Source organism: Desmodus rotundus, chromosome 4, assembly GCF_022682495.2.
Source record: "Desmodus rotundus isolate HL8 chromosome 4, HLdesRot8A.1, whole genome shotgun sequence".
In the NCBI taxonomy this organism is placed as follows: Eukaryota; Metazoa; Chordata; class Mammalia; order Chiroptera; family Phyllostomidae; genus Desmodus; species Desmodus rotundus.
In genome coordinates, this window is record NC_071390.1 from 22,607,969 (window position 1) to 22,632,500 (window position 24,532).

At 43.1% G+C, this 24,532-nt stretch overlaps 1 protein-coding gene across 1 annotated transcript; it reads left to right on the forward strand.

Annotated features, from left to right (window-relative positions):
• The first annotated feature begins 1,601 nt into the window (after positions 1–1,601).
• On the forward strand, positions 1,602–24,252 carry CPN1 (carboxypeptidase N subunit 1). Its single transcript, XM_024555673.3, has 9 exons — positions 1,602–2,119; positions 6,293–6,489; positions 10,832–10,987; positions 12,190–12,372; positions 13,792–13,903; positions 16,241–16,380; positions 18,155–18,254; positions 20,402–20,520; positions 23,985–24,252. Exons 1-9 carry the CDS (start codon positions 1,897–1,899, stop codon positions 24,081–24,083), a joined length of 1,329 nt encoding a protein of 442 aa, XP_024411441.2. The 5' UTR covers positions 1,602–1,896; the 3' UTR covers positions 24,084–24,252.
• Positions 24,253–24,532: the final 280 nt, after the last annotated feature.

Here is a 24,532-nt window from a genome sequence, read left to right on the forward strand (position 1 = left end):
TTTAATTATTTGTATTTCTTTTTTTAAAGCAGCTTTATTACAACATAGTTAGTATGCCATAACATTTACCTGCTCTAAGTATACAAGTCAGTGAATTCCGGCGTATTGACAGAGGCGTACAATCACCGCAGTTAATTTCAGAACGTGTCTCCCATCCTGAGAAGAAGCCCTGTGCGCATTCACAGGCGCTCTGCGCTTCCACTGCCAGCCCTCGGCAACCTCTAATTTACTTCTTGTCTCTACAGACTTGTCTTTTCTAAACATTTCGTAGAAATAGGATCATATAATATGTGGTCTTCTGTGTATGGCTTCTTTCACTGAGTATAACATTTCGAAGGCTCATTCATATTGCACAGTGTATCAGTACTTCACTCCTTTCCCGGTCAATGAAATTCCGCTGTATAGATAGGCCACAACTTTTTACTCACTCACCAGTAATGAATATTTGGATTGTTTCCACTTTTGTCTAGTGGGAATAATACTGCTATGGATGCTCACAAATTTTTGCATGGAAAACACAGATTTTGTGTTTTCATTTCTTTTAGGTGGTGACCTCAAAGTGAAAGTGCTGGGTTATGTAGTAAGTGTATATTTAACCTTTTAGGAAATTGCAAAACTGTTTTCCAAAGTGGCTGCACCATTTCCATTCCCACTGGCGATAGACAGGGTGGGCAAAAGTAGGTTTACAGTTGTGATACAAATAAATAATCCAATAATCAATAAATAAAAATCCAAGAATAAACTCTGTTTTGTGAACTCACAGTTGTAAACCGACTTTTGCCCGCCCGTGTGTGTGGGTTCCAGTTTCTCCCTTTTCTCACCAACACTTGTTACTGTGTCTTTTTGCTTATAGCTGTTTTAGTGGGTGTGATGTCTCATTGTGGTTTGAAGTTGCATTTCCTTAATGACCAGTGATGCTGAACATCTTTAAATGTGTTTATTAGCTATTCATCTATCCACTCTAATGAAATGTCTATTCAAATGTTTTGCTCATTTTTAAATTGGGTTGTTTGCTTTATTATCGTGTTGTAAGAGTTCTTGATGCATTTTGGGTATGTTATCAGACACATGATTTAAAATTGTTTACCCCCACCCTGTGGCTTCTCTTTTCATTTTTGCATTGGTGTCTGTTGAAAGATTTTTGAGGAGAAACAGGACGAGACAGCGCTGTGCTTCAGAAAGATAGTCTGGCCCTGCCTGGGGTGGCTCAGTTGGTCAGGCATCGTCCAGCAAAGCACAAGGTCACCAGTTGGATTCCGCTCAGGGCACGTGCCTGGGTCGCAGGTTCGGTCTAGGATGGGGCGTGAATGAGAGGCAACCAATTGACGTTTCTCCCTCACGTTGATGTTTATCTCCCCTTCTCTCTCTCCCTTCCGCTTTCTCCAAAAATAAATAAATAAAATTAAAAACAAAGAGAGTCTGCAGCAGTATGTGGGATGGATGGGAAGGGACAGAGAGCCCTATTTAAATCCGTCTCTTTAACTTGTAACATAGGGAACAAGCATAGGCCAAGTTTCTCAAAATTCTCTGGGAATCAAAGGGTTATAAGCAGCTATTTATTGAAGCCTGTTTACAGTGCAGTTAATCAGTAAACCAGAATCAGTGAAACTACCCAATCTAGGGAAGTGCAAAAATCCCTCCAAAAGGTTCTGCATTAGGAGAGACAGAGAAATGAGGGGGGGAAGGTGAGCGACTATTCCAGAGCTCCATAAATAATTTCCAGCTTCGGACGGGACAGTTCTGAACATCCTTCCCAGGTGCCATCACACTGGTGTTTACTGGCGGGAAACTGGGAAGAGCTGGTTCCCAGCCCTTGGATCTTGACTGGTGAAGAAGACAGGTTTTGGGGACAGGTGGGACTCCTCTCAGTGTTTCTCTCTGAAAAAGCCCAGCGAGATGTCAGGCCTGCTCTCGGTCTTCCTCCACCTCCTCCTTCTCTTCAAGTTGGTTGCCACGGTGACCTTTCGCCACCACCACTATGACGACCTCGTGCGGACGCTGTACAAGGTGCGCAACGAGTGCCCCTACATCACGCGGCTGTACAGCGTGGGGCGCAGCGTGAAGGGGAGACACCTCTACGTGCTGGAATTCAGCGATCACCCTGGATTCCACGAGCTCCGTAAGCCCCGGCAGTTCTTGGAGTGTCTGGGGCAGGACCCTTGCTTACAAGTGCAGGAATTGGGGTGGTTTGTGGGGAGGCCCGTGGACCCCTCCCCCTGTAAAGTATGACCTGTTCCTCCGCCTGTGCCAACTATTTTCCCCCAATAGTTTAGCTCTCCAACAGCCCCTGCCTCTGGGAGCTGCAGTCGCAATTCAATCTTCAGGTCCTTCCTCTCTTTTGGGCTCTGGTCGCTCAAGACCTTAGCGGTGCAATGAACCTCCTTCCCTGCTCCCATGCTGTCTCTTTCCTTTTCTCCCAATACCCTTTCCCCCTTGCTAGTGTTCTCTCTTTCTCTGTCCGATGCCTCGGGAGACCTAAGCAGAAACTCTTAGCCCTTCTAATTCTGTCGGAAACTGAGTAGGAAACTTAGAAGGGTTAGGGATATTTCTTTGGGGAATGACAGTGAGAAAGAGTGCCGTATCCGGGAGAGGGTTTGAGGTCTGGGGTATTAGTGTTATTCACTGGGTTATTTTTTGTTAGTTTGCTTCTATTATAAAAGCACTGGATGTTTGAATTAAAACTAGAAGTTAGAGAAGGGGAAAACCCCCCCAAAAAAACTCACTCATAATCTCATCACTGACAGATGACTATTGTTAACATGTTGATATATATTCTTCCATACTTTTTTCTATAGTTCAACCCTGCCTCATACACAAATAATTTATTGTATAAAATTGGAGTCATACTATAACTGCATTTCTCATTTCATAGTCTTTTTTTATTGCATTCATTGGTTGCTTTTTGCATGTGCCTGGACCAGAGATCAAACCTGCAACCTTGGTGTATTAGGGTGATGCTCCAACCAATTGCACTACTCAGCCAGGGCCCTCATTTCATAGTCTTTTATGAAGGACATCCATGTCTGTAAATGTAGATCTACATCACCATTGTTGGCCGTATAGCATTCCATTGCATGGTTGCATTTAACTGTGCATTTATTGATGGACATTTGCTTCTAATTTCTCACTGCTTTACTTACAACAATCGCGACATTCAAGTTATGTCAGTTCCTCCTTCAAACTGTCAACCTCAAATCTCTTTCCTGCTCCACTTCCACACCTTCCACCCTAGCACAAACTTCATCACAACCTGCCAAATCACGGTGTCCAACCTGTGGCCCACGGGCCGCATGCAGCGCCAGAAGGCTGTGAGTACGGCCCAATACAAAATCGTAAATTTACTTAAAACATTATGAGATTTTTCTGTGATTACATGTTGCAATGCATTTAATGTGTGGCCCAAGACAACTCTCTTTCCAGTGTGGTACAGAGATGCCAAAAGGTTGGACACCCCTGGAAACAATTGCACTAGGCTCCTGACTGACTTCCTTACTCCTACCTGCCACCTCTCTCTAAGCCTTCCATTTAGCTCAGAGATGCCAGAATAATTGTCCTAAATACTGATATAATCTTATCACCTCCCCTGCCCTTTCACTTAAAAACCTTCAATGACAGTCCTACACAAGGTGGATTCTGTCCAAGACAGCTTCAGAATATTACATGGCCAATGGGGAGAGAGGGAGAGTGGTGGGAAATAGCTCAGGAAAGGCAGAATGAGTGATTAAGTGAGGATAAGGGCCTTGCTTTGAAGCCTCACCAGTGTAGCAAGCGCCTGCTATTACTCATGTTGTGTGTTCACTGTGGAAGGTGCTGATGGACATGGTGGGGTTAGCCCCTCCTTGCTCCATGCCCCACTCTAGCATTCGAACCTTTCTTGAGACTTTTTCATTTAGAATCTTCTTTCCTCTGATACCTATTACTTACCTGTTGATCCACTTATTTTTTCATTTATTTGTTATTCATTCCACAAATATGACTGATTATCTGCTATATGCAAGCACTTTCGTAGACTCTCAATATACAACAGAGAATAAACCGAAGACCCTGCCCTCAGGGCCTTAATTCCAGCTGGGGAAGACTGGCAATAAATGGTTAACTAAGTAAATAAATATATTGTATGGATGAAAATAAGTGCTATAGAAAAAAAAATAAACCAGGAAAGAAAGAGAATGCCATGGAGTACTATGGATGGAGTAGGGGAGAGGTCACTGCTACTTAGGAAAAGCTTCTTTGTCCAGGTGATACTTGAGCATGTCATGGTCAAAAACCTGATATTAGGAAGGAAAACGCTGCAGGCAGAGAAAAGAGCAGGAGCTGGGCCTATGTGACCAGCAGCGCAGAGGCCCCTGCAGCTCCAGCAGAGTGAACAGTGGGAGAGCAAGAGACAGCTCGGAGCAGTGCAGTGAGGGAAACCGGGCAGGAGGAGATCGAGTAGGGCCTTACAGGCTCTTGTAAAAATGTTGGCTTTTCCTTTGAGTGAAGCGAGAAACCACTGGAGGGTTTTGAGCAGAACAGTGACATGATCTGACCTAAACAGTGTAAAGACCTCTCAGAGCTGCTACAGCCCTAGGGCCCGTTATCTGTTTTGGTAAATGAAGCTGCTTTGAAACACAGCCCCGCCTCTTTGGTTTTGTGTTGTCTATGACTGCTTTTGCTGCAAGAGCTGGGCAGCTGTGATGGAGACAATACAGCCCACAAATCCCAAGTATTTTCTATCTGGCCCTTTACAGAAAAAGTTTGCAGACCCCTGACTCAGGAGAATGCACTGTAATGGGGCTGCACTGATGCAAGGAGTCCAAGCAGGAAATGTAATAATCCTAGTGTGAGAGGGCGGGGCTTAAACCCAAATGACAGCGGTGGTTGTTATGAGAAGCAGTCGTATTCTGCAAAGACAAAAGAATTTGACACTGAGCCCTTACTAAGTGCAAAGCACTATGCTAGTTTCTATAGGGCAGTAGTTGCCAACTTTGGATTCCACAGAAGTTAAAAAATATATTTTTAGTAAATAAGAGAGATTGGAGGGGACTAAAACATATTTTCCAAATTTTATTTTATTGAACAAGGATGTTGAGAATACTACCTGCTATCTGCTATCAACATCCAATCCTAAAAGAAAGGATATCTTAGCACCAAGAAAAGTAAGAAAGACACAATCTAAGATTAAAGAAATGACTAAGATTAAAGACTACACTATAGAAAATTCACTACACGATCCTTGTGAGTTATAGGCATTTTATTGGGAAAGACTGCTGTCGGTAAACTAAGATTAATAACAATGAATCATGTGCTAAAGAAAATTTAAAATTATATATAGCAAAAAAACCCCCAAAACGTGCAAAATTAGGTAAAATTCAGAGTAGAAAGTGATAAGTACCATAAAAGGGAAGTTCAATAGCGAGTTCAGTCCCAGCAGGGAGAGCCCAGCAGGGAGAGCCCAGGATGGCTTCCCAGAGCCTACAAGGATGTAGAGGAGGATTTGAAATACGGAGATGAAGAGGTCCAGAATCAAAAAAATCAGGGAGGCAGGAGGGTGGAAGATAAATCACTTGGCCAGAGCGTTTCTCCTTTCTTTTAAAAGGAGGCAAGAATGATTTTCTTGAAGTGGTTCTGGAGGTTCTTTTCATGACCTCGGTTCTTACTTTAATTGAGCAGTTAACATCACCGAAGATTAAGGAATGAGACATAGTTAGATTCCTTCCTACTGTGTGCCTCAAAACACAACGTTCTCAGATATTAAGGAGAGATTTTAGTTTCCTGACTACCAGGAAAATTAAGTTTCCAGTCAAGGTGATTAGAAACTGATATGCTCTAACTTAGAGAATTTTATGCGAGCAGCTCTTGGGAACATACCACCCTTCTAAAAAGATCGCCTCTGAGAAGCAGTGAGCAACTGTAAGTGCTCCCTGACCCTTGGCTTCTAGCAGATTAATTATCTGGGTGACTTCTGACAAGTTAACCTCATCCCTCCCCAATACCCTCACCCCGAGGCCAATGATGACTACTGCACTGATTTTCAGTGAAGATTAGTTGTGAGCATAAATGCCTAGGACATGGTAGAGGTTCAATGAATGGCAGTCATTACTATCCCTGGCCTGGATTTTTGTAGCATTTGTAATTGAAATTTTTGAAAGGGGCTCAGGGACTATTGCAAAAGACCCAAATGAAGCATGAGATTTTCTTCGGTTCCCTATTGAGAAAGAGGGACAAGGTCCCTCTGCAAGGTTAGGAATCAATGGCACTTGCAAGCTTTCTCCATTTTTTATTGTTCTGCATGTCTTTCTCATGCTTGCAGTGGAACCTGAAGTCAAGTACGTGGGGAACATGCATGGCAACGAGGTGCTGGGCCGCGAGCTGCTGCTGCAGCTGTCCGAGTTCCTGTGCGAGGAGTTCCGGAACGGGAACCCGCGCATTGTGCAGCTGGTCCAGGACACGCGCATTCACATCATGCCGTCCATGAACCCGGATGGCTATGAGGTGGCCGCCGCCCAGGTACTGAACCATACAGAGAATAAAGCCATCTTAAGGAATAAAGTAAAGCCCAGTAGACAATGTGTCCTCACTGTTCCACTGTCACTGTCAATATGAATTAGAAAGAGAAATCCAATAGAAATATAATGAAGTAAGAAGACCCAGCCCCGTGCAATGAATGTGGGCTCTCTCTGAGCTCCACTTCCCTCACACCTTTCTAGCTGAACTCCTGGTTTTATTGAGAAGGCCAGTGAGGCAGCATTTTGCCAACACTTTGTAAACTGGAAAATACTATTCAGGTATGAAGAGATATTGCAAAATAGACCTCCTTCCCTGAACTTTCAGCCTCAACCCCTGCATGCTCTGCTTCCTCCCACAAGACACTTATACTTGCATTTTGAGGGGGCGGGGTGTGGGATATCAGAGAGATCAAGCTTTTCCCAGAACTGCAGAGTGAGGAATTCTAGATTCTTCTTACTTTATTTCTGTAGGTTTTTTCCTCTACTGCTATAGTATTCAGCTTTTTAATTCTTTATTTTAGAGTTGCATATGCAGGGGAGAGAGAAGGAAACAAATGTCTATGGGCTTTTACTCTATTTATTAACAAAAATTCAAAATGTCAGGGTGCCTAGCTCTAAAGCAGTGATTCTTTTGTGGCTGTGCGTTAAAATCATAAGTGAATATTTTGAAATACGCATTCCCAGATTCTCTCTCCTTCCTTCCCAACTGAATTAGAATATTCAAGAGTGAAGCTTTACACATTGAATACATTCCTTTAAAAGGTATGTTTAAACCTGATTTGTTTTTTGGGGGAGGGTTATAAATTAAAGTATTTTTTCATTTAAAAATGTTTATTTGGGGTAGTCATAATTTTTTTCTGTTTTTACAACTAGACTTCACTGCTTTAGTTAAAATATTTTCAATTTTATTGTGGTAAAAACACTCAAGACAAGATCTACCCTCTTGACAAAATTTTAGGTGTTCAATACAGTTTCGTTAGCTCCAGGTGTAATGTTGGACAGCAGGTCCTCAGCGCTTATACCTCTGCTCAGCCAAATGCCTGTTATCTAGTCATTCCCCCGTCCTCCTCCCCATAGCCCTTGGCAGCCACCCTCCACTTTCTGATTCCATGGAGCCGACCACACGGACTCTGTGCTTCCACGACCCAAGAGTATTTTAAACATCCTTGAGGGTAGCGTTGGGGGCTGAGTAGAGGCAAGGAGGGGAATGGAGCCAATATATTGAACCCAACACAAATTTGACCCTTGCTATCTCACAACTTCCTGCTGACATGATTTAAAAAATGAAGAAACAGAACTTCGTCCCTCCGCTGGAAATCAGAGAGGTGCCTTGAGGCTTGAGTTTCCAAAAGAGCTGGAAAATGTGGAATAGGTAGTGGGGGGGGCACCCCAGTCTGCCTGCTCTCCTTCTCTTGGCCCTTCCCTGTACTGCAGTGGAGAGACTGAAGAACTCAGACCTGTCCGTATGTTTTGTGGGATGAGGTAGGGGTGGGAGGAGGTGGGGGAACCCCTGCCAGCCCACTAATCCTGTATGTATCTTTGGGGAACCAGTCCCTTCTGCTCATCTGCTCTGCACTTGTTCAGAGGGAGCAGATCTTGAACCTGAATTAAAGAGGACCCATCAGGTTCTCACACTCCCAGAACTACCCGCCATACTCAGAGGAAAGCTGTCTGTATGGCTACACAGGGAAGACCTGCCTCGCCATCAGACTTTAAAGTCAACTGTGGGTGAGGCAGAATAATGTCCCTCCCACTCCATCAAAGATGTCCCAGTCCTAAACCCTGGAACCTGTGAATATGTCATCATGTTACATGATGGCAAGGGGGAACTTCAGTTGCAGGTGGAATTAAGACTACTAATCAACCGACTTTAACATATCCTGGGCTATTTGGGTGGGCCCATTGTAATCAATCATATGCCCTTTTGATGTGGAAGAGGGAGGCAGGAGGTTGGAGTTAGAGAGATTTGCTGCCTTTGAAGATGAAAGAAGGGATCATGAGCAAAGGGATGTGAGCGGCCTCTAGATGCTGGAACAGATTCCCCTAAAGCCTGTGGGAGAAACACACCCTGGTGAAACCTTGATTTCAGTCCTGTGAGTCTCTTGTGCTGTTTTAAGCCACCCAGTTTGTGGTGATTTGTTATAGCAGTAATAGAAAACTAACACACCACCAACCCTGTTTCCCTTCTGTTAAGGGAATTCCTTACCTGCCTGCCTAACTACTGACCGGGTATAGGTGATAATACTGATAGGTAAATTAAATATCTGTTAATATGAACAGGTAAGAGCTAGTTGATACAAATAGGCAAGTAGTAAAAAACCCCTACAAGTGTAAGAAAAAGTCATTATCTCATAGAAGTGAAAAATCAGACTCCAAACTAAAAAATCAGATGTTTTTCACTGGACAGAATTGATGTAAAAAACATAAGATAACTTCAAAAAATACTATGTTCTCAATGATATCTAAGAATAAAATATGAGCAGGATCCCTTGAAAATGAAGAAATCTGAGAAAAATAAAGACCTTTAGAAAAATGTGAGACTGGTAGTATGTGTAAGTTTTTAGCTGCTCAGCATCAAACCAGTCACCCTACTTCCGGGCACAGCCACAAATAGGCCTCCCTCTACTCAGTCAGTCCACAGGGCTGCAGGGACGCTATTCCCCTTCTCCAGTGCCACCCAAAACATTAAATGGAATTTCAATTTTGCAAGGGGCTGTGAACATGTCTCTATCCCACTGCTTTATATATTTTATTTATTTACATAAGCATCTGTCTCCCCATATATACTAGGAATTCTTAGAATGCTGGAACCATGTCTCATTATCTTTCCTTGGTGTCTGTCCGAGGGTCTATCAGCGATAGACTTGAGTAAACAAAAATGTTGGTTAACTAAATGGATGAGTGAATGAATGAATGGATGAATGAATACGTGGCCAAACAAATGATAACATTTGAAGTGTAGCAGAGACATTTGAAGTATAAGCATGAGGTTGATATTACTCAGAAGAAAGATAAGCAAGGACACTAAGTTTTAAAAAGTGGTGTAGCCACTTTGGAAAATAGTTTAGCTATTTCTGAAAAAGTCAAACATAGACTTACCTTATAACCCAGCAGCTCCACTACTAGGCATCTACGCAAGGGACGTGAAAACGTACGCCCACACAAAGACTGGTACGTGAATGTTCACAGCAGCATTACTCACAATAGCCAAAAAAGTGTAAACAACTCAGATGTCCAGGTACTGGGTTGAAAGAGTATCCTCCCAAATTCATGTCTACCTGGAACCCGTGAATGTGACCTTATTTGGAAATAGGGTTTTGCATATGTAATCAAGTTAAGATAAAGTCCTATTGGATTGGGGTGGGCCCTAAATCAAATATGCTTGTTTTCCTTACAAGAAGAAAGACACTTATACAGAGACACAAACAGGTGGAGGAGATGGACACGTGAAGATGGAAGCAGAAACTGGAGTGATTTATTTGCAAGCTAGGGAGCACCACGGGTTGCTGGCCACCACCAGAGGCTAAGACAGACACAGAAGGATCCGCCCCATAACCTTTAATGAGCGTGGTCCTGACAATACCTTGATTTCAAACTTCTAGTTTCTAGAATTGTGGGAAAAGAAATTTCTGTTGTTATAAGCCATCCAGTTTGTGGTAACTTGTTATAGCAGCCCTAAGAAACTAATACAGCCTATTACCTGGTGAATGGATAAACAAAATGTGATAAATTCATACAATGAAACTCTTCATCAATAAAAAGGAAGGAAGTGCTGATATTTGCTACAACATGGAAGAACCCCGAAAACATTGTCTAGTGAAAAAAGCCAAAAACATACTATATGGTCCTACATATGTGACATGTCCAGAAAGGGCGAATCTACAGAGACAAGTGATTCCCTAGGGCTGGAGTGAAAATGGGGAGTGACTGTAAATGGGGCCGAGGTTTCTTTTTAGGGGGATAGAAGTGTTCTCAAATTGGATTGCGGTGAAGCTTAAACAACTCTGTCAGCATCCCAAAATTCATTGAATTGTACACTGCAAATGGGTGAATTTTATGGCATGTTAGTTAGATCTCAATAAAGTTATTTTTAAAAAATAGGGGTCCTCATTATTGTGAAACACCCTATTCTTGTTAGAGCCTCTCCTGGGATCTATACCTCCAACATATAGTCTACAGGGACAGTCGAATCACACAACTGGGCCTTTGGATAAGTTAAAGAGGAAAATACTGTACAATTTGATGATAGAGTAAGATAGTACCTAAAAAGAACTATACAGTGTTCTTCAAATTTAGGATTCAGTCTGGAACCTCCATTTTTCATCTCTCCATTCTCCCTCTAGGGCCCAGGCATTTCTAGGTACATGGCTGGCAGGAACAATGCAAATGGAGTGGACCTGAACCGCAACTTCCCCGACCTCAATACTTACATCTACTACAATGAGAAGTACGGAGGCCCCAACCACCATCTGCCCCTTCCAGACAACTGGAAAAAACAGGTATGAAGAGAAATTTGCATACAGAAGCAGGAAAATCAGCATCTGGACTTTCTTCTGGCAATTTTCAGATCAACTACCTAAGCAAGATTTAGGCATCCACTCTGCTCCATATCAACGTGTCCAGAGCAATAATAACTGTATCTTATGCCTCCCTGTATTTATTCCCTCCCCCAGCGTAAGGCCCTCCACGGGGCACCAGCTCACAAGATGTTTGATGTTAGTGGCTGTGCTAGTGAGGGAGGCGAAAGCGGTATCCTACAGTTGCGTGGTATTTTGTAAAATTCTTTTTTAGCCAGTATTTCAGTTGATTATCAGCGTTATCCATCCTTGTTTTATAGATGCTATGCTTATAAAAAAACAGTTTAAATTCACACAGCTATAATGGTTGGAATCAGGGTCAAAACCCAGGTGTTCTGACTCCTAACCAATGTTCTTTCTACTGCACTGAACTGTTGACAAAGAACTCCAGGATTCTGTAGAGAAATGTCTCTTACATGTGAACTATATGCTCATCAATTAACTATAGAAAGTTTAGAGGAATAGGCTGAAAACCGTTACTGCAAAACAGCATTTTCAATATTGACTCATTAGAGCCCTAAATTTCTGCAAAGGTGCCTCAGAAGCCACTGAAGCAGTGCAGTGGGTAAGCTGGAGAACGCTTTCCTAGGGGCCAGGGAGATGCCAAGCTTCTCTCTCTCTCCCTCTCTCCCTCTCTCTCTCTCTCTCTCTCTCTGACTTTATTTTTTAGAGCAGTTTTGGGTTCACAGCACAATTGAGTGGAAAGTACAGAGACTTCCCATATACCCCTGCTTCCCATCATCAACATCCGGCACCATAGTGGTGCATTTGTTACAAGAGATGAACCTACATTGACTCATCCCGATTACACAAAGCCCATAGTTTACATTGGTGGTCACTCTTCATGTGGTACATTGTATGGGTTTGGGCAAATGTATCATGACATGTGTCACACACAATGGTTTCAATGCTCTCTTTTGACCTGTTTTATATAGTAGGATTCCACGTAAGATTTCATTTTGAAAAAGGGTTCCATCCCCCTAATTTTTAAAACCATCATGCAAAAGATCAGAATTTCCCCATCTACACTTCTGATATCTGGTGGGACCTGTCTTATTCAGAAATGCCATCTCCTCAGGTCACTTCCCGACAAACTTACTCAAACGGCTGTCACCTCTCCTCAGGTGGAACCTGAGACCCGGGCCGTGATCCAGTGGATACGCTCCTTCAACTTTGTCCTTTCGGCCAATCTCCACGGAGGGGCAGTGGTGGCCAATTACCCGTATGACAAGTCTCTGGAGCATCGGGTTGGCGGTGTCCGCCGTACTGCCAGTACCCCCACTCCTGACAACAAGCTCTTCCAGAAGGTATGCAGAGAGGTGGCTCTTCCAGCCAGCAACTCGGGGCTCGGGAGAGGAACACAGGTCAAGTCGGTAACACGGGAGCCTGTTAGGTACCCATTTTCCATAGAAAGTAATGGAAACACTGCTTGCTCATCAGGAGCTTACAGCCTAGTAAATTACATTTTGTTTTGAGTGATAAGCCAAAAACTCATGAAAAAGTAAATACGTAGGAAAGCTTTTATAGCCCAGTCACCACAGTGTAAAAACGTACTTACGCTAACAACAAGTGAGAAATATGCCAAGAGACTAACTGTGCTGGTGGTGAGCGAGCAGCATTATAGTGAAGTGGGGGGCTCTGATTTGCAATTTTATGGTTGTAAGGCTGTATTAGTGGAAAACGCACATACATGCACATACAAACATTTGCATGATAGGTCAAAACAGCAATAGAATAAAACTAACAGATTATTTTATAGTTAATATATTATTAATAACACATAATTTATATAAATCACTAATGTTACAATAACATTAATTACAAATTCATCACCTAATGAACTGCATAGACAATAATACCAGTTGTTGCTTTGCAAAGCACGTATATTTCATTTTGCTCACTGTCATAAAATAGTAATGAAAGGGAATTAATAGAGATTCTAAATATGTTCCTCTCTGCCCAACCCACAACTCTCGCCTCCAAAACACAGTTCTTTCTCTGGTGAAGGCCTATCTCACTTGCTCCTTTCTTTTACAAAACTTTGCTAGAAAATGTCACACTTAGAAGATTAAGAAGTACAAATTGCCAGTTATAAAAATAGTCACAGGGATGTAAAGTACAGCATAGAGAATATAGTCAGTAATATTGTAATAACTGTGTGTGGGATCAGATGAGTGCTACACTTACCAGGGTGTTCACTTCACAAGGTATATAAATGTCTAATCATTATGTTGTGATATATTTGAAATATAACATTTCAATATATTATATATATTATATATTACATTATAATATATGTTATACATTATAACATATATGTAATATGTTATATTATGTATAATGCATTACACTGTATTATAATATATTACATTATAATATATAAGTATTACTTAAAGTATAATATTATATGTCAACCATAATTAAAAAATTAAGTTTAAATAATAAAAATAAATGAATTATTTAAAAAAGGAAGTGGTACACCTAACAGGGAGTTTATATATCATGTAGTACCACCCCTCACTTTGTACTTAAAGAAATTTAGTCCCAAGACAGTGGAAAAATCAGAATACCCCCATCTCTATCTCTGCTGGTATTTTCTTTCACTACAGCAAATAATCAGTTGTTTATACCTAGTGGGGTTTCTTGGCTTTACCCTACTTCTGAGTGTGAACATTGTCATATGGGTTGGGAACACTCAAGGTCATTTCTGCCCACTTTCCCTACAGCTGGCCAAGGTCTATTCCTATGCACACGGATGGATGCACCATGGTTGGAACTGCGGGGACTACTTCCCGGACGGCATCACCAATGGGGCCTCCTGGTATTCTCTCAGCAAGGGTAAGGGGAGGCCTGGGCCAGGCAGCACTGCCAGCCTAAGTAGGGTGGGGCTCACTTCTCCTTCTGAATTATCATTTTTTTTTCTCAGAGCACTGACAAGAATACTATGGCATATTGCATTGAAGAAACGATCTGAAAATGACAGGGACACCTTGTGGCCTTTTAGAACTGGTGGTTTACAAGGAATGTTGGGGCATAGGAGGGAAATAATGTAGTCAAGTGGTTCAGTGTGGGCTTCAAGGGTACACTGGGTTGAAACCCAGCTTGCCCACTTACCAGCTATGTGGCTTCAGGCTAATTACATAACCTCTCTGAGCTTTGGTTTCCTTATTTGTACATGAAGAATAACAAACAATACTTGCCCCATCAGTTTGATGTAAGTATTGGATAAAATACTGTACATAAAGCATTTGGAGATGCCTGATATAAATGTTAGGCTGTTTTTAAGTAGCATAGGGTTATGCCACACATAACAACAGGTGAACAGAGGACCTGGCCTGGCCAAGAACAGTTCTTCTAGTGTATGCTCTGTACCCTGCCTGCCCATCACCCATGAGCTGGAGTTTGCCTGGACATTGGCCATTGATAATGAAGCGCAAACCTCCAGCAAGAGGCTTCTCTTTCTACCACCTGGGCCCTCCCTATCACCGAGGGTTGAGATAGAACCTCTGTTTATGAGGTTACTGTCAGAAGAGGGAACCTAAGATAGAGAGGAGGCTGAAGCAGGAAGCTGGGATCTCTTAGGAATCCCGTTTTAGCAGTTGTCTTTCCCTCTCCTCTCAGATCCGACCTGGCCAGAGCCCGGGTAGCAGAAAGCTTACTAGTGAGGACTGAGCTGGTAGCTAGCCCTATAGAGAGTGGGGAGGAGGAAGCTTGGGGAGTCACCATGTACAGGGAAAGTGACTGAAAATTCACTTGAACACAAAGCAAGAAGATGTTGTTGAACTTTACTTTCTTTAGTTTGCCTTAAGAAAGCAATAGTTTTTTCCCCAAGATATAAAATATCAAATATACTTTTTCAAATTATACTTGTTCCTTCCTTCCCATCATCCTCTGGGAAGGCATGGCCCATGCCTCCACTGAGAATCATTGCCCCAAATTAAACTCGTACAATTGCAAGGTCATTCAGTTCACTAGCACTATTGTTCCAACAGTGTGGTCCCTGGACCAGCATCATCAGCGTTGCCTAGTACTCATTAGAAAAGCAAATTTGGGGCCCCACCCCATACCTACTGAATGAGAAACTCTGGGGCTAGGGCCTAGCAACCTGTATTTGGCTGGAAGATGCAGCCTTCTAGATGATTCTGGTGCTGAGAGAGAAGTGATACAAGTCTACAGTTGTTTTCCAACTTTTTGTAACAGCCGTTTGCACACATTAGCTCAGAGTGCTTGTGAAGTTGATCAAATGGGTATTTTTTCAAGTAACTGTCATTTTATTGTGGAGAGAATAAATATACACTGAAAACAATTACAGAACAACAAACAAAGTACAAAATAATGTCAAATACTATGAATATGTGGTGAGCCACTAAATAATCAGAGTTTTCTATCTAAATTTCCATCAGTTGCCAGAATTTTAAAACTAAAAGATTTAACATAAAAGTGTGGATTTCCATCTTAACTTGACAAATTAGGCGTAGGGGTTTTCCTGTGACCCCTCACAGGAGGGGCCACATTTTCCTACAGGGTGTAAATGGATAATTTTTTACCCAAATAAATTTGTGATATAAACACCATTCTAATCATCAGAAACATGTTTAAAATAATTAACCCAATTGCATAGTGTAGGAGATAGAAGCAAGCCAGCATTTAATGGAGGCAAAATATAGGTGCCTTCTGCTTTCTCAGGGTTCTGTGTTCCTTGGATAACTGGTTTTCGGGTTAGTGCTATGTTCTTGGGTAGGAGGGATGTGAAACAAGATACCTGTCTCATCTCTAACCTCCCAGGTCTGAAGGACGTCACAGTCCAAAAAGCAAATCTGCCCCCCAGAACGCGGTCCCTGTGCACAGTCTAATGTTAAAGCACCAGCAGTGAGCAGACTTTGGACAAGCTAAGGGAGACAAGAAGTGAATTTAAGTCAGTAAACGGAAAAAAAAGTTGAGAGTAGAGATGACAAAAATGGGCATTTATGAAGAGAGAAAACTGGGACAATAGAAAGGCACATGAGCTGGGGTATTGGGGAAAGGTTTCATGGAGGAGAAATAAATGGAGATCAAGAGTAGAATAGAAGGTAATGAGGTGTGTATGGAGAAACTGTGATTAAAGGGCGTTGAGATGGGACATCGATTGGGTGGGAACCTGGCTGTACAAATCAGCCACTGCTCTCTTTCCCCTAGGAATGCAAGACTTTAATTATCTCCACACCAACTGCTTCGAGATCACGCTGGAACTGAGTTGTGACAAATTTCCCCGTGAAGAGGAATTACAGCGCGAGTGGCTGGGTAATCGGGAGGCCCTAATCCAATTCTTGGAACAGGTAAAACTGAATTCCTTCACCTTCATGGTTACAGAAGGAGGAGACTTGTCCAATGGTAGGTAAGGTTTTCTGTGTGGTCAGGTCTGACTTGTGCTCTGACCTGTCAATCAATCTGGGCTGCTTCTATCAATGAAATGTGTCCATTCAACATTATTGAGCATAACTGTCTGTCAGAAACTGTATGACATGCTGGGGATTATGAATATAAATGGACAAATATCTGTCCATATGGAGTTCATATTCTAGTGAGAAAAGATAGACAATAAACAAAGTAATAAACTTTATGAACTGTTAAATGCTATGAAGAAGGCCAGAGGAGGCAAGATTGAAACAGACGTAAAGGAGGTAAGGGGGAGAACCACGCACATATCTAGAGAGAAAAGGCATTCCTCACTGAGGACACAAAAGCACCTGCCTGGCCGACCACTTGCACGGGAAAGACGCTCAACACCGCCAGTCGTGAGGGAACCACAAAGCAAAACCACAGTGAGACACCACCTCCCACCGATTAGGGTGGCTGCTATTAAAAAAGAAACAAGCCCTGACTGGTGTGGCTCAGTTGGTCAGTCACGGTCCCACAAACTGAAAGGTCACTGGTTCGATTCCTGGTCATGGCACATGCCTGGGTTGTGGGTTCAGTCCCTGGTTGGGGTACATATGAAAGGCAACCAATGGATGTTTCTCTCTCGAATCAATGTTTCTCTCCCTCCCTTCCCCTCTCCCTAAAAATAAATAAATAAAATCTTAAAAACAAACAATGACAGAAAATAGCAAATGTTGGCAAGGATGTGGAGAAATTGGAAACCCTTGTACATTATTGGCAGAGATGTAAAATGGTACAGCCACAATGAAAAACAGTCCTACAGTTTCTCAAAAAATTAAAAATAGAATTCCTGCATGAGCCAACAATTTGCTTCTAGGTATATAGTCCCCAAAACTGAAAGCAGAACCTCAAAGAGATGTTTTTTTCATAGTAGCAGCATTCTTAAAAGCCAAACAATCCCAGTGTTCAACAAGAGATAAACGGATAAACAAAATATGATATACACATAAAATGGAACATTATTCTGACTTTAAAAAGAAGGAAGTTCTGCCACATGCTACAACATAAATAAACCCTGTGGACATTATGCCACGTGACATAAGCCAATCACAAGAGGAGAAATACTCCGTAATTTCACTTATACAACATACCAAGAGTACTCAGATTCATAGACAGAAAGTAGAATGCAGTCGCCTGCATCTGGGGAGAGAAGGAGATGGGACTTATTTAATGGGTGGAGAGCTTCAGGGTTTTTTCTTTAATGTAATCTTTATTGTACTTTTAGAGGCTCAGCTTTGCAGGATGAAAAAGTTCTGGAGGTTGATTGTACAACAGTGTGAATATACTTAACACTACTGAACTGTGTATTTACAATGGTTAAATGGTACATTACGTGCTGTGTGTGTTTTAGCACAGGACACCCCTGTGGCGGGAATAATCACAGGAGGATGGGAGAGGGTAGCAGGGGGAGAGCTCAGTCAGCTGACTGAGGCTGTGCCCTTATAGACCATGATAAAAAAAACCAAAAAACTTTAGTTTTTGCTCTGAGTTGGGTTTTGAGTAGACCTATGACATGATTTGACTTAGAGTTTAACGGGATCATTCTGGCCAGTTAAGGGGTTATTAGGATAATCCGTGTGAAAATCAAATGTAAAAGCAGAGGAGACAGGGCTCTGGGGACTCTAAACACTGTGCACTGTTCTGTGGTCATAGTTCCACTTTTTCCTACAGGTACACCATGGCATCAAGGGGATGGTGCTTGATGAGAATAATAATAATGTCCCTGAGGCTGTCATTTCTGTCAGCGGGATTAACCATGATGTCACTTCAAGTAGGTGGCCGTCACCTAGTGGGGTGAGAAGGGAGCGTCCACTCCCTCTTCTTGTTCAGCATAATCAGGAAGCTATAATGTAGCCAGTGAGATTAGCAGGAACACCAATGCCTCTGGGGGTGAGGGACGGGAGGGAGGAAGGGTAACATAAGTTGGAACAGTGAATTAAAAGGCAAGGACAAGGAAGAAGCAAATGCAACATCCCTCTCAGCATTCAGAAGCCACTTCCTCATATCCTTTTGTTAGGGGTGTTTCCTGGGTTTGAAGTTACCGGTGTGAAGTTGGGTAGTAAAGAAAAGGACTGGAAAATGGATGTTTAGACTTGTCCCTTCCCAGCGTCTCTCACTATACCTGCATTCAGGGCCAGGTTAGCAAGACACATTGTGTGAACTTGTTGCCAGTCAATATTGACAGAACCTCCTAGAATGGTACAAAGTATCTCATGGCACAATGGTGCTGCAAGCTGCCCCTACCCAGGTGGATCATGCACGACTTGTAGGAGTTTTTTGATTGTTTTGTTTTTAAAGTAAAGCAGTAGCTACTGATGGTTAGGGGCAGTGACATCTGCTTGCCCCCCTCCCACAACCTTGAGACCAGCACGGCTCAGCCACATTCGACCACACCAAGCAGGCGTCTTACAGTTCAGTCTGTTTAAACTAGAGGAAATCTCAGTGTTAAGGAGATAACTTATGTTCAAGATAAGTTATCTTACATGATAACTTACCATGTAAGAGTCTTTCTTACATGAAAGACTCATCGAAGGCAAAGGCAGTGATATTCTGAAGGCAAAATTCTGTGGTCTCATAGTCAAGTGTCAGACCACTGGCTGCAACCAGGACTGTTTGGGGATCAAAACTCAGACATCCCTAAGAGCTTCAGGGCTTGCTAGATTTTTACCCCTTATTCACACAAGGATAGAGAATGACTCTGAAACATTCTAGCCAATCCACAGATATGGAATACCACTAATGTCACCAATAAAGGCCCATTTCTAATACCCGTATGCCAAATTAATAAATTGTTCACTCCCACATTGAAAAAACTCATTGCTACCATTCATTATACTACCTAGCAAAGCATCTAGTGTGGATTAGAAATAATGGTAGCTGAAGCCCTCATAACACATCCAGAATTGGGCCTTTCTGTTACACTGCGACCTACTACTCCTGCATGTGAGCCCCAGTTAAGGAAATGACAGCCCGGGATATGACTTAAACTGTCCAACATACGCATAACAAGATACTGCTTTCACTAAAGTATTTAAAGTAAATTACAGGCATTTAATGGGGGGCAGAAAAGAGACTTTCTCATTATGTATCATCCGTCTTGTTCTTAATTGCATTTTATGTCAATTATTCATTGCTGTATACTTAAAAGAAATTTAAAGATACAATCACAGTTGATTCAAAAGAGGTGTGATGTCATTAGCCAAAACATTACATCCCCGCCACAGAGAAACAGGCCTTCTTTTGAATTTTACTTTCCCCTTTTGAAGGTGATGGAAGGAGCATTAAAAATGGGATTCTCAAAAATCAGAGCTTTATGGGTCATTCAGTCCAGCCCTCCCACTCATTGTAAGGTCACACACGTGTGACACCCCTGGGACAGCAGGTTGTCCACCCCAGGGCCCCTCGTTCAGTCTCTGCGTAAGGCCTCCCCGTGTTATAAAGCAGTCCGTTTCTTTGGAAGTTCTCTGCATCACAATAGTTTTTGCTTCTGTTGAGCAAAATCTTCCTCCGGGCAACTTAAACCAGAAGTTCTCATGCTTATTTCCCGAGGTACACTTTCCTTCACAGAAACTTTTCAAACATTGAAACAGAGGTCTCATGTATTCCCTTTACCAGGCAAAAACATTTATAGATATTCAACCCTTCTCCTGGTGGCCCTTTACTGAATGTGGGTTTTAAAGATACAGGGTCTAGAATTGAACCAATGTCTTCCGGGCAGAGCACTGTGAAACTCCTACTTCCCAGAAGCTGAGGCCCATATTCCTATCATGTAAAACAGCCTATGATTATTTTAGATCTTAACAGTTTTGTCATATTATTAAGAAAAATTAAGCTTGTGGTCAGCTAAAACCCCCAGATTATTTTTCATATAAAGGTCCTATTTGGGGCAGTTTCTAATCATATTCCTGTAACTTTTAGGTAATCAGGGCGATTACTTCCGGCTGCTGCTCCCAGGCACCTACACTGTCACTGCCTCAGCACCTGGGTTCGACCCAGAGACCGTGATTGTGACCGTGGGTCCTGGGGAACCCAAACTGGTGAGTTAGGCTGTCCTTTACAATGAAGGTCACTTACACAAAGTCACGAACAACCAATTGCATAGTTGTAATCTTTGCCAGTTTTCCTTCTTTCGTCATAAAAAAATTCATTGCTCTCATATGCTAATCTTTCTTTGTCACTTTCCTATTATATCCTTCACCACTTCCCTTTGACTTTTCATTTTCTTCTGTTTATCGTAGCATAGTGATTAAAAGCATGTCTGCTTCTAAATCCAGCTCCTTTGTCCACAGACCATGGACAAATTACCGAATGCTCTCATCCTCAGCTTCTTCCCTTGTAAATTGCTGGTAACAGTGCCTCCTGCACAAGAGGCTAAGATGAGAAAGTGCACATAAAGCTTGCAATACAGTGACTGGTGCACAGCAAGTGTCCCACAAATGTTACTTTGTAACATCCCAGAGACCTTGCCCAGGTACTCGGGCTCCTTCCCATGTGTTGCATTCTTCTGTGCCATCAGCAAGGGCTACCACCAGATGGCACTCTGCACCCCCACCCCCACCCCATGTGCCCAGACCACTTGCTTTCCACTCAGCTCAGGCAAGAGCCAGCTGCTCTCCAATATTCAACTCTCCACGGCTTTCTCTATAGGAGAAGCAAAGAACTTTTTTCATCTATCACCTGGACCTTTCTTTTTCTGAACAGGTTTTATTACTTATAGAGGGGATGGGGCGCCATCCTTCTTGGCTGCTGCCTTCCGCATGGCTGCAAGGACGTTGCTCTCTTCTTCTTGGCATGGATGTGTGTACCCACCCTTTTCCTGATGAATTTCAGGGCCCTCTTGTCCTTAGAGACCTGGAATGGCTCCATGGCCTGCGGCTCATAGGGGACAAAACCACATGGCTCTCGGATCACCTCCCTCATGAACTTGGCATGCTTGGTGAGGCTTGCTCATGTTCTTTGGTCACCTCGGGGCCCTCGGTGAGGCCCAAGGCTGTGGGGTCACACAGAGCTGCGGCTGCTGCCCCCCGCAGCGGAACCAGCCTGTACCCTTTGAGATTTGGTTGTATTAGCTTAGCATCTTAGCAGAGGCTCAGTGATCACGGGCTCTAACCCACAGATTTCTCAAACAAGGAGGAGATAACAAGACAGTCCTGTTTAATGAGCATCTACAGACCTGTGTTCCTACCAGTCAGCTCTGCCCTAGGGCTGCCTCACTCTGTCTGGCTCCTTCTCTGTATGACCAGAGGGCTTAGCAGACCCTCCCTCTTTCCCTGTTAGCTCAGTACGGTCAAGTAGCTTGTCTTTACAAATATGGTTATAGACAGGGTTTTTAACTTTTTATTATTATTTTTAAAGATTTTATTTATTTACTTTTAGAGAGAGGGGGAGAGAGTGCAAAAGAGAGGGAGAGAAACATGGGAAAGATACATTGATTAGTTACCTCTCACTCGCCCCCAACCGGGGACCTGGCCCGCAACCCAGTCATGTGCCCTGACTGGGAATCTAACCAGTGACCTTTCGATTCACAGGCTGGTGCACAATCCACTGAGCCACAGCAGTCAGGGCTAGGTAGGATTTTTAAAAAACTACCTATTGAACAGTTACTATGTATTAGACACTAAATGAGAGCTTTCCAGAACTGCCTCATGTAACCTTTACAACAACCCTGTAAGGTAGATATAAGTATCCCCATCTGTGGCTAGGGAAACTGGAATTTTGAGAAGGCTAGAAACTTGTCCAATATTATAGAGAGTAAGTGGTAGGAGCCACGATTCAGGGCTGTCTTGTCAGCCAGAGAGTTACAGGGCCCCTTGCTGAGCTTGTAACCTGTGTTCATAACCTCCCCCTTTTTAACACAAGGATCAGAGTAAAGAATTTAAACACTCCTTTGAAAATTCCTCAGCAATTTCTAGAGCGTTTCCCATTCTCCTTTCCCAGTCCCTCCACTCCCATCCCCTGCATATTATAAATGACTTCCAGGAAGAGGCAGGAAGCAAAGGGTAACTCTTCCATTTACAGCCTGTGCCCTGGTCCCAATTTCCCAACCAACATATTCTCTTTCCCTTTCTTCTTGTGATACCCTCTGTTCCTCATTTACCCTAAAATCAAATGACGTTAAGCAGCTGTATGCATGAGTCTTACATTAAAGGAAGTCTGTTCAGTGCCCAAATGCAACCAACTCCAAATCTTCTAGCTTAATGTACTCCGCTTCAACATATTTCAACTCCTTTGTCATATAACCTTTACACAAATTAACATAACCCATCATTGTATTGAATATAATTCAAGAGAGAGGAAAATCCGTCTTTTGGATACAATTTGCAGATACTGTAACAACTAAGATTCCATCTATTCATCACAGTAGTCTCTCTTCCCATTTTAAAGCAGAGATCCACCGGTGGGTGAAGAGAAAAGAAAAAGATTATTGACTATAGAGGGTTTTCACGTTATAATTAAGACTCTCTCAGATGCCTCCCAGAGTCCGGGGCTGTCCCCTTTGCTTTCCCCACAACCTTCTAGATATTTCGGTCCTTTCATTTGCCTCTATCTTTCCCCCATTTTGTTCGCTCTCCCTCTCTCTCCCTGCCCCCACCCCCTCCCTCTCTCTCTTAGTTCCCTGTGTTACTATATAGGAGATAATAATGACAGCGCCATTGGCTCTGACTTCCCCTGCTTTGGGGAACTAGTAGAAAAGCTGGCTGTGGATTTTTCTGGAAGGGGCAAGAAATAACCGCATGGAGAGCCCTCTTAGTCACAAGTTTTTCAACTCCCAGCTGGCTTCAGGGGCTGGTACTGTTCCAAGGACTTGAAAGGCGAGGATGCCTCAGGAGAGTGTGGTTGGAACACTGAGCCACTCCCTCTGCCTGCGCTTCCTGGGATGGCCAACAGCTCCTGCAAGGCCAGTACACCCCAGCTCGTCAGTCAGGACCAGCTTCATGTCTGCGTGGCCCGGCAGAGGGAAAGTTGCAGTGTATTCCTGGAAATGATACATTAATGCACACGGACATTTGGAACCTAAGAATCCACACTAACGATCTATGTCGTCTCTCCTATCTACACGTCTGAAGGATTATGACAGAAGGTTTAGTTCCAAGGGCCTGAGGCCAAAGCATGCCTGAGCACGACACCTGTGATTCACACAGTCAGCATCTGGGGGATTGTTACGGCACCAGAGTTCTTGTCTGAGGCAACATTTTTGGTGAAATCATGTAGATAATGTTTTCTTCTAATGCATATAAAATAAGTGAATATTAAGTTCCTCCAGATACACCCTATGTATCACCAGTGACTATGTAGCATTTTTAGGGGAATGTTAGCCAAGCCCATGGGCTGCCAGCAGGGCTGCTCTGGGTCATTGCTGTGATGACTCTCCTCCGTCCCCAGCCCTCAGAACCTGCAACTCTGGTGAAACCGGGTCCAGACAGGTCTTCCCCCAATTTCAATCGCAGGAAGTCGAAAACTGGCTCCTCCACTCTCCTAGCTTCCTCTTCTTTTCTTCCAGGTTGATTTCCAACTCAAGAGAAGCATCCCTCAAGTAACGGGGTCCCCAAAGCAGCACCTGGAGGCAGAGTCTGACCAAAGCAAGTACAGCCCTGGGTAGCCAGGTGAAAAGATACGGAAATGGCAGCGGCAGAGTTGCTGCCTGAAATCGACAGCAATTCACGGCAGCCTGGCGAACACTTCGGAAAGGCTTTAGTCCTGCTCTCCGGTCAGATGAGGCATTCTTTCTATTTTATTATCTGGGACATATTTAAATATAAACGTATTCAGAACGATTCAGAATGGTCTCCATCTATTCCAGGGGTCAGCCCTCTCTGATACAGTAGTATATAGATTCAGCGGTGCTACGATTTTCCGACTGTGGGGGAATGCTTTAGGTGCTGAAGGCTCCATGCCAATCCATGCTGCATGCAGAGACTGGTTCTGACCGGCTGGCCACTCTGTTGCCAATAGTCCCGCACAGAGTCTGAAATGCCACAGGTACTCACGGAAGATTTCTGAATGAACAGCTGAAGTGCAGAGAGATTCATCACTGATGTTGTTCCCATA

Coding starts and splice junctions, on each gene's coding strand:
- CPN1 (XM_024555673.3), top strand. CDS start 1,897: ATGTCAGGCCTGCTCTCGGTCTTCCTCCACCTCCTCCTTCTCTTCAAG. Junction 2,120..6,292: donor CCCTGGATTCCACGAGCTCC/GTAAGCCCCGGC, acceptor TCATGCTTGCAG/TGGAACCTGAAGTCAAGTAC. Junction 10,988..12,189: donor CAGACAACTGGAAAAAACAG/GTATGAAGAGAA, acceptor ACCTCTCCTCAG/GTGGAACCTGAGACCCGGGC.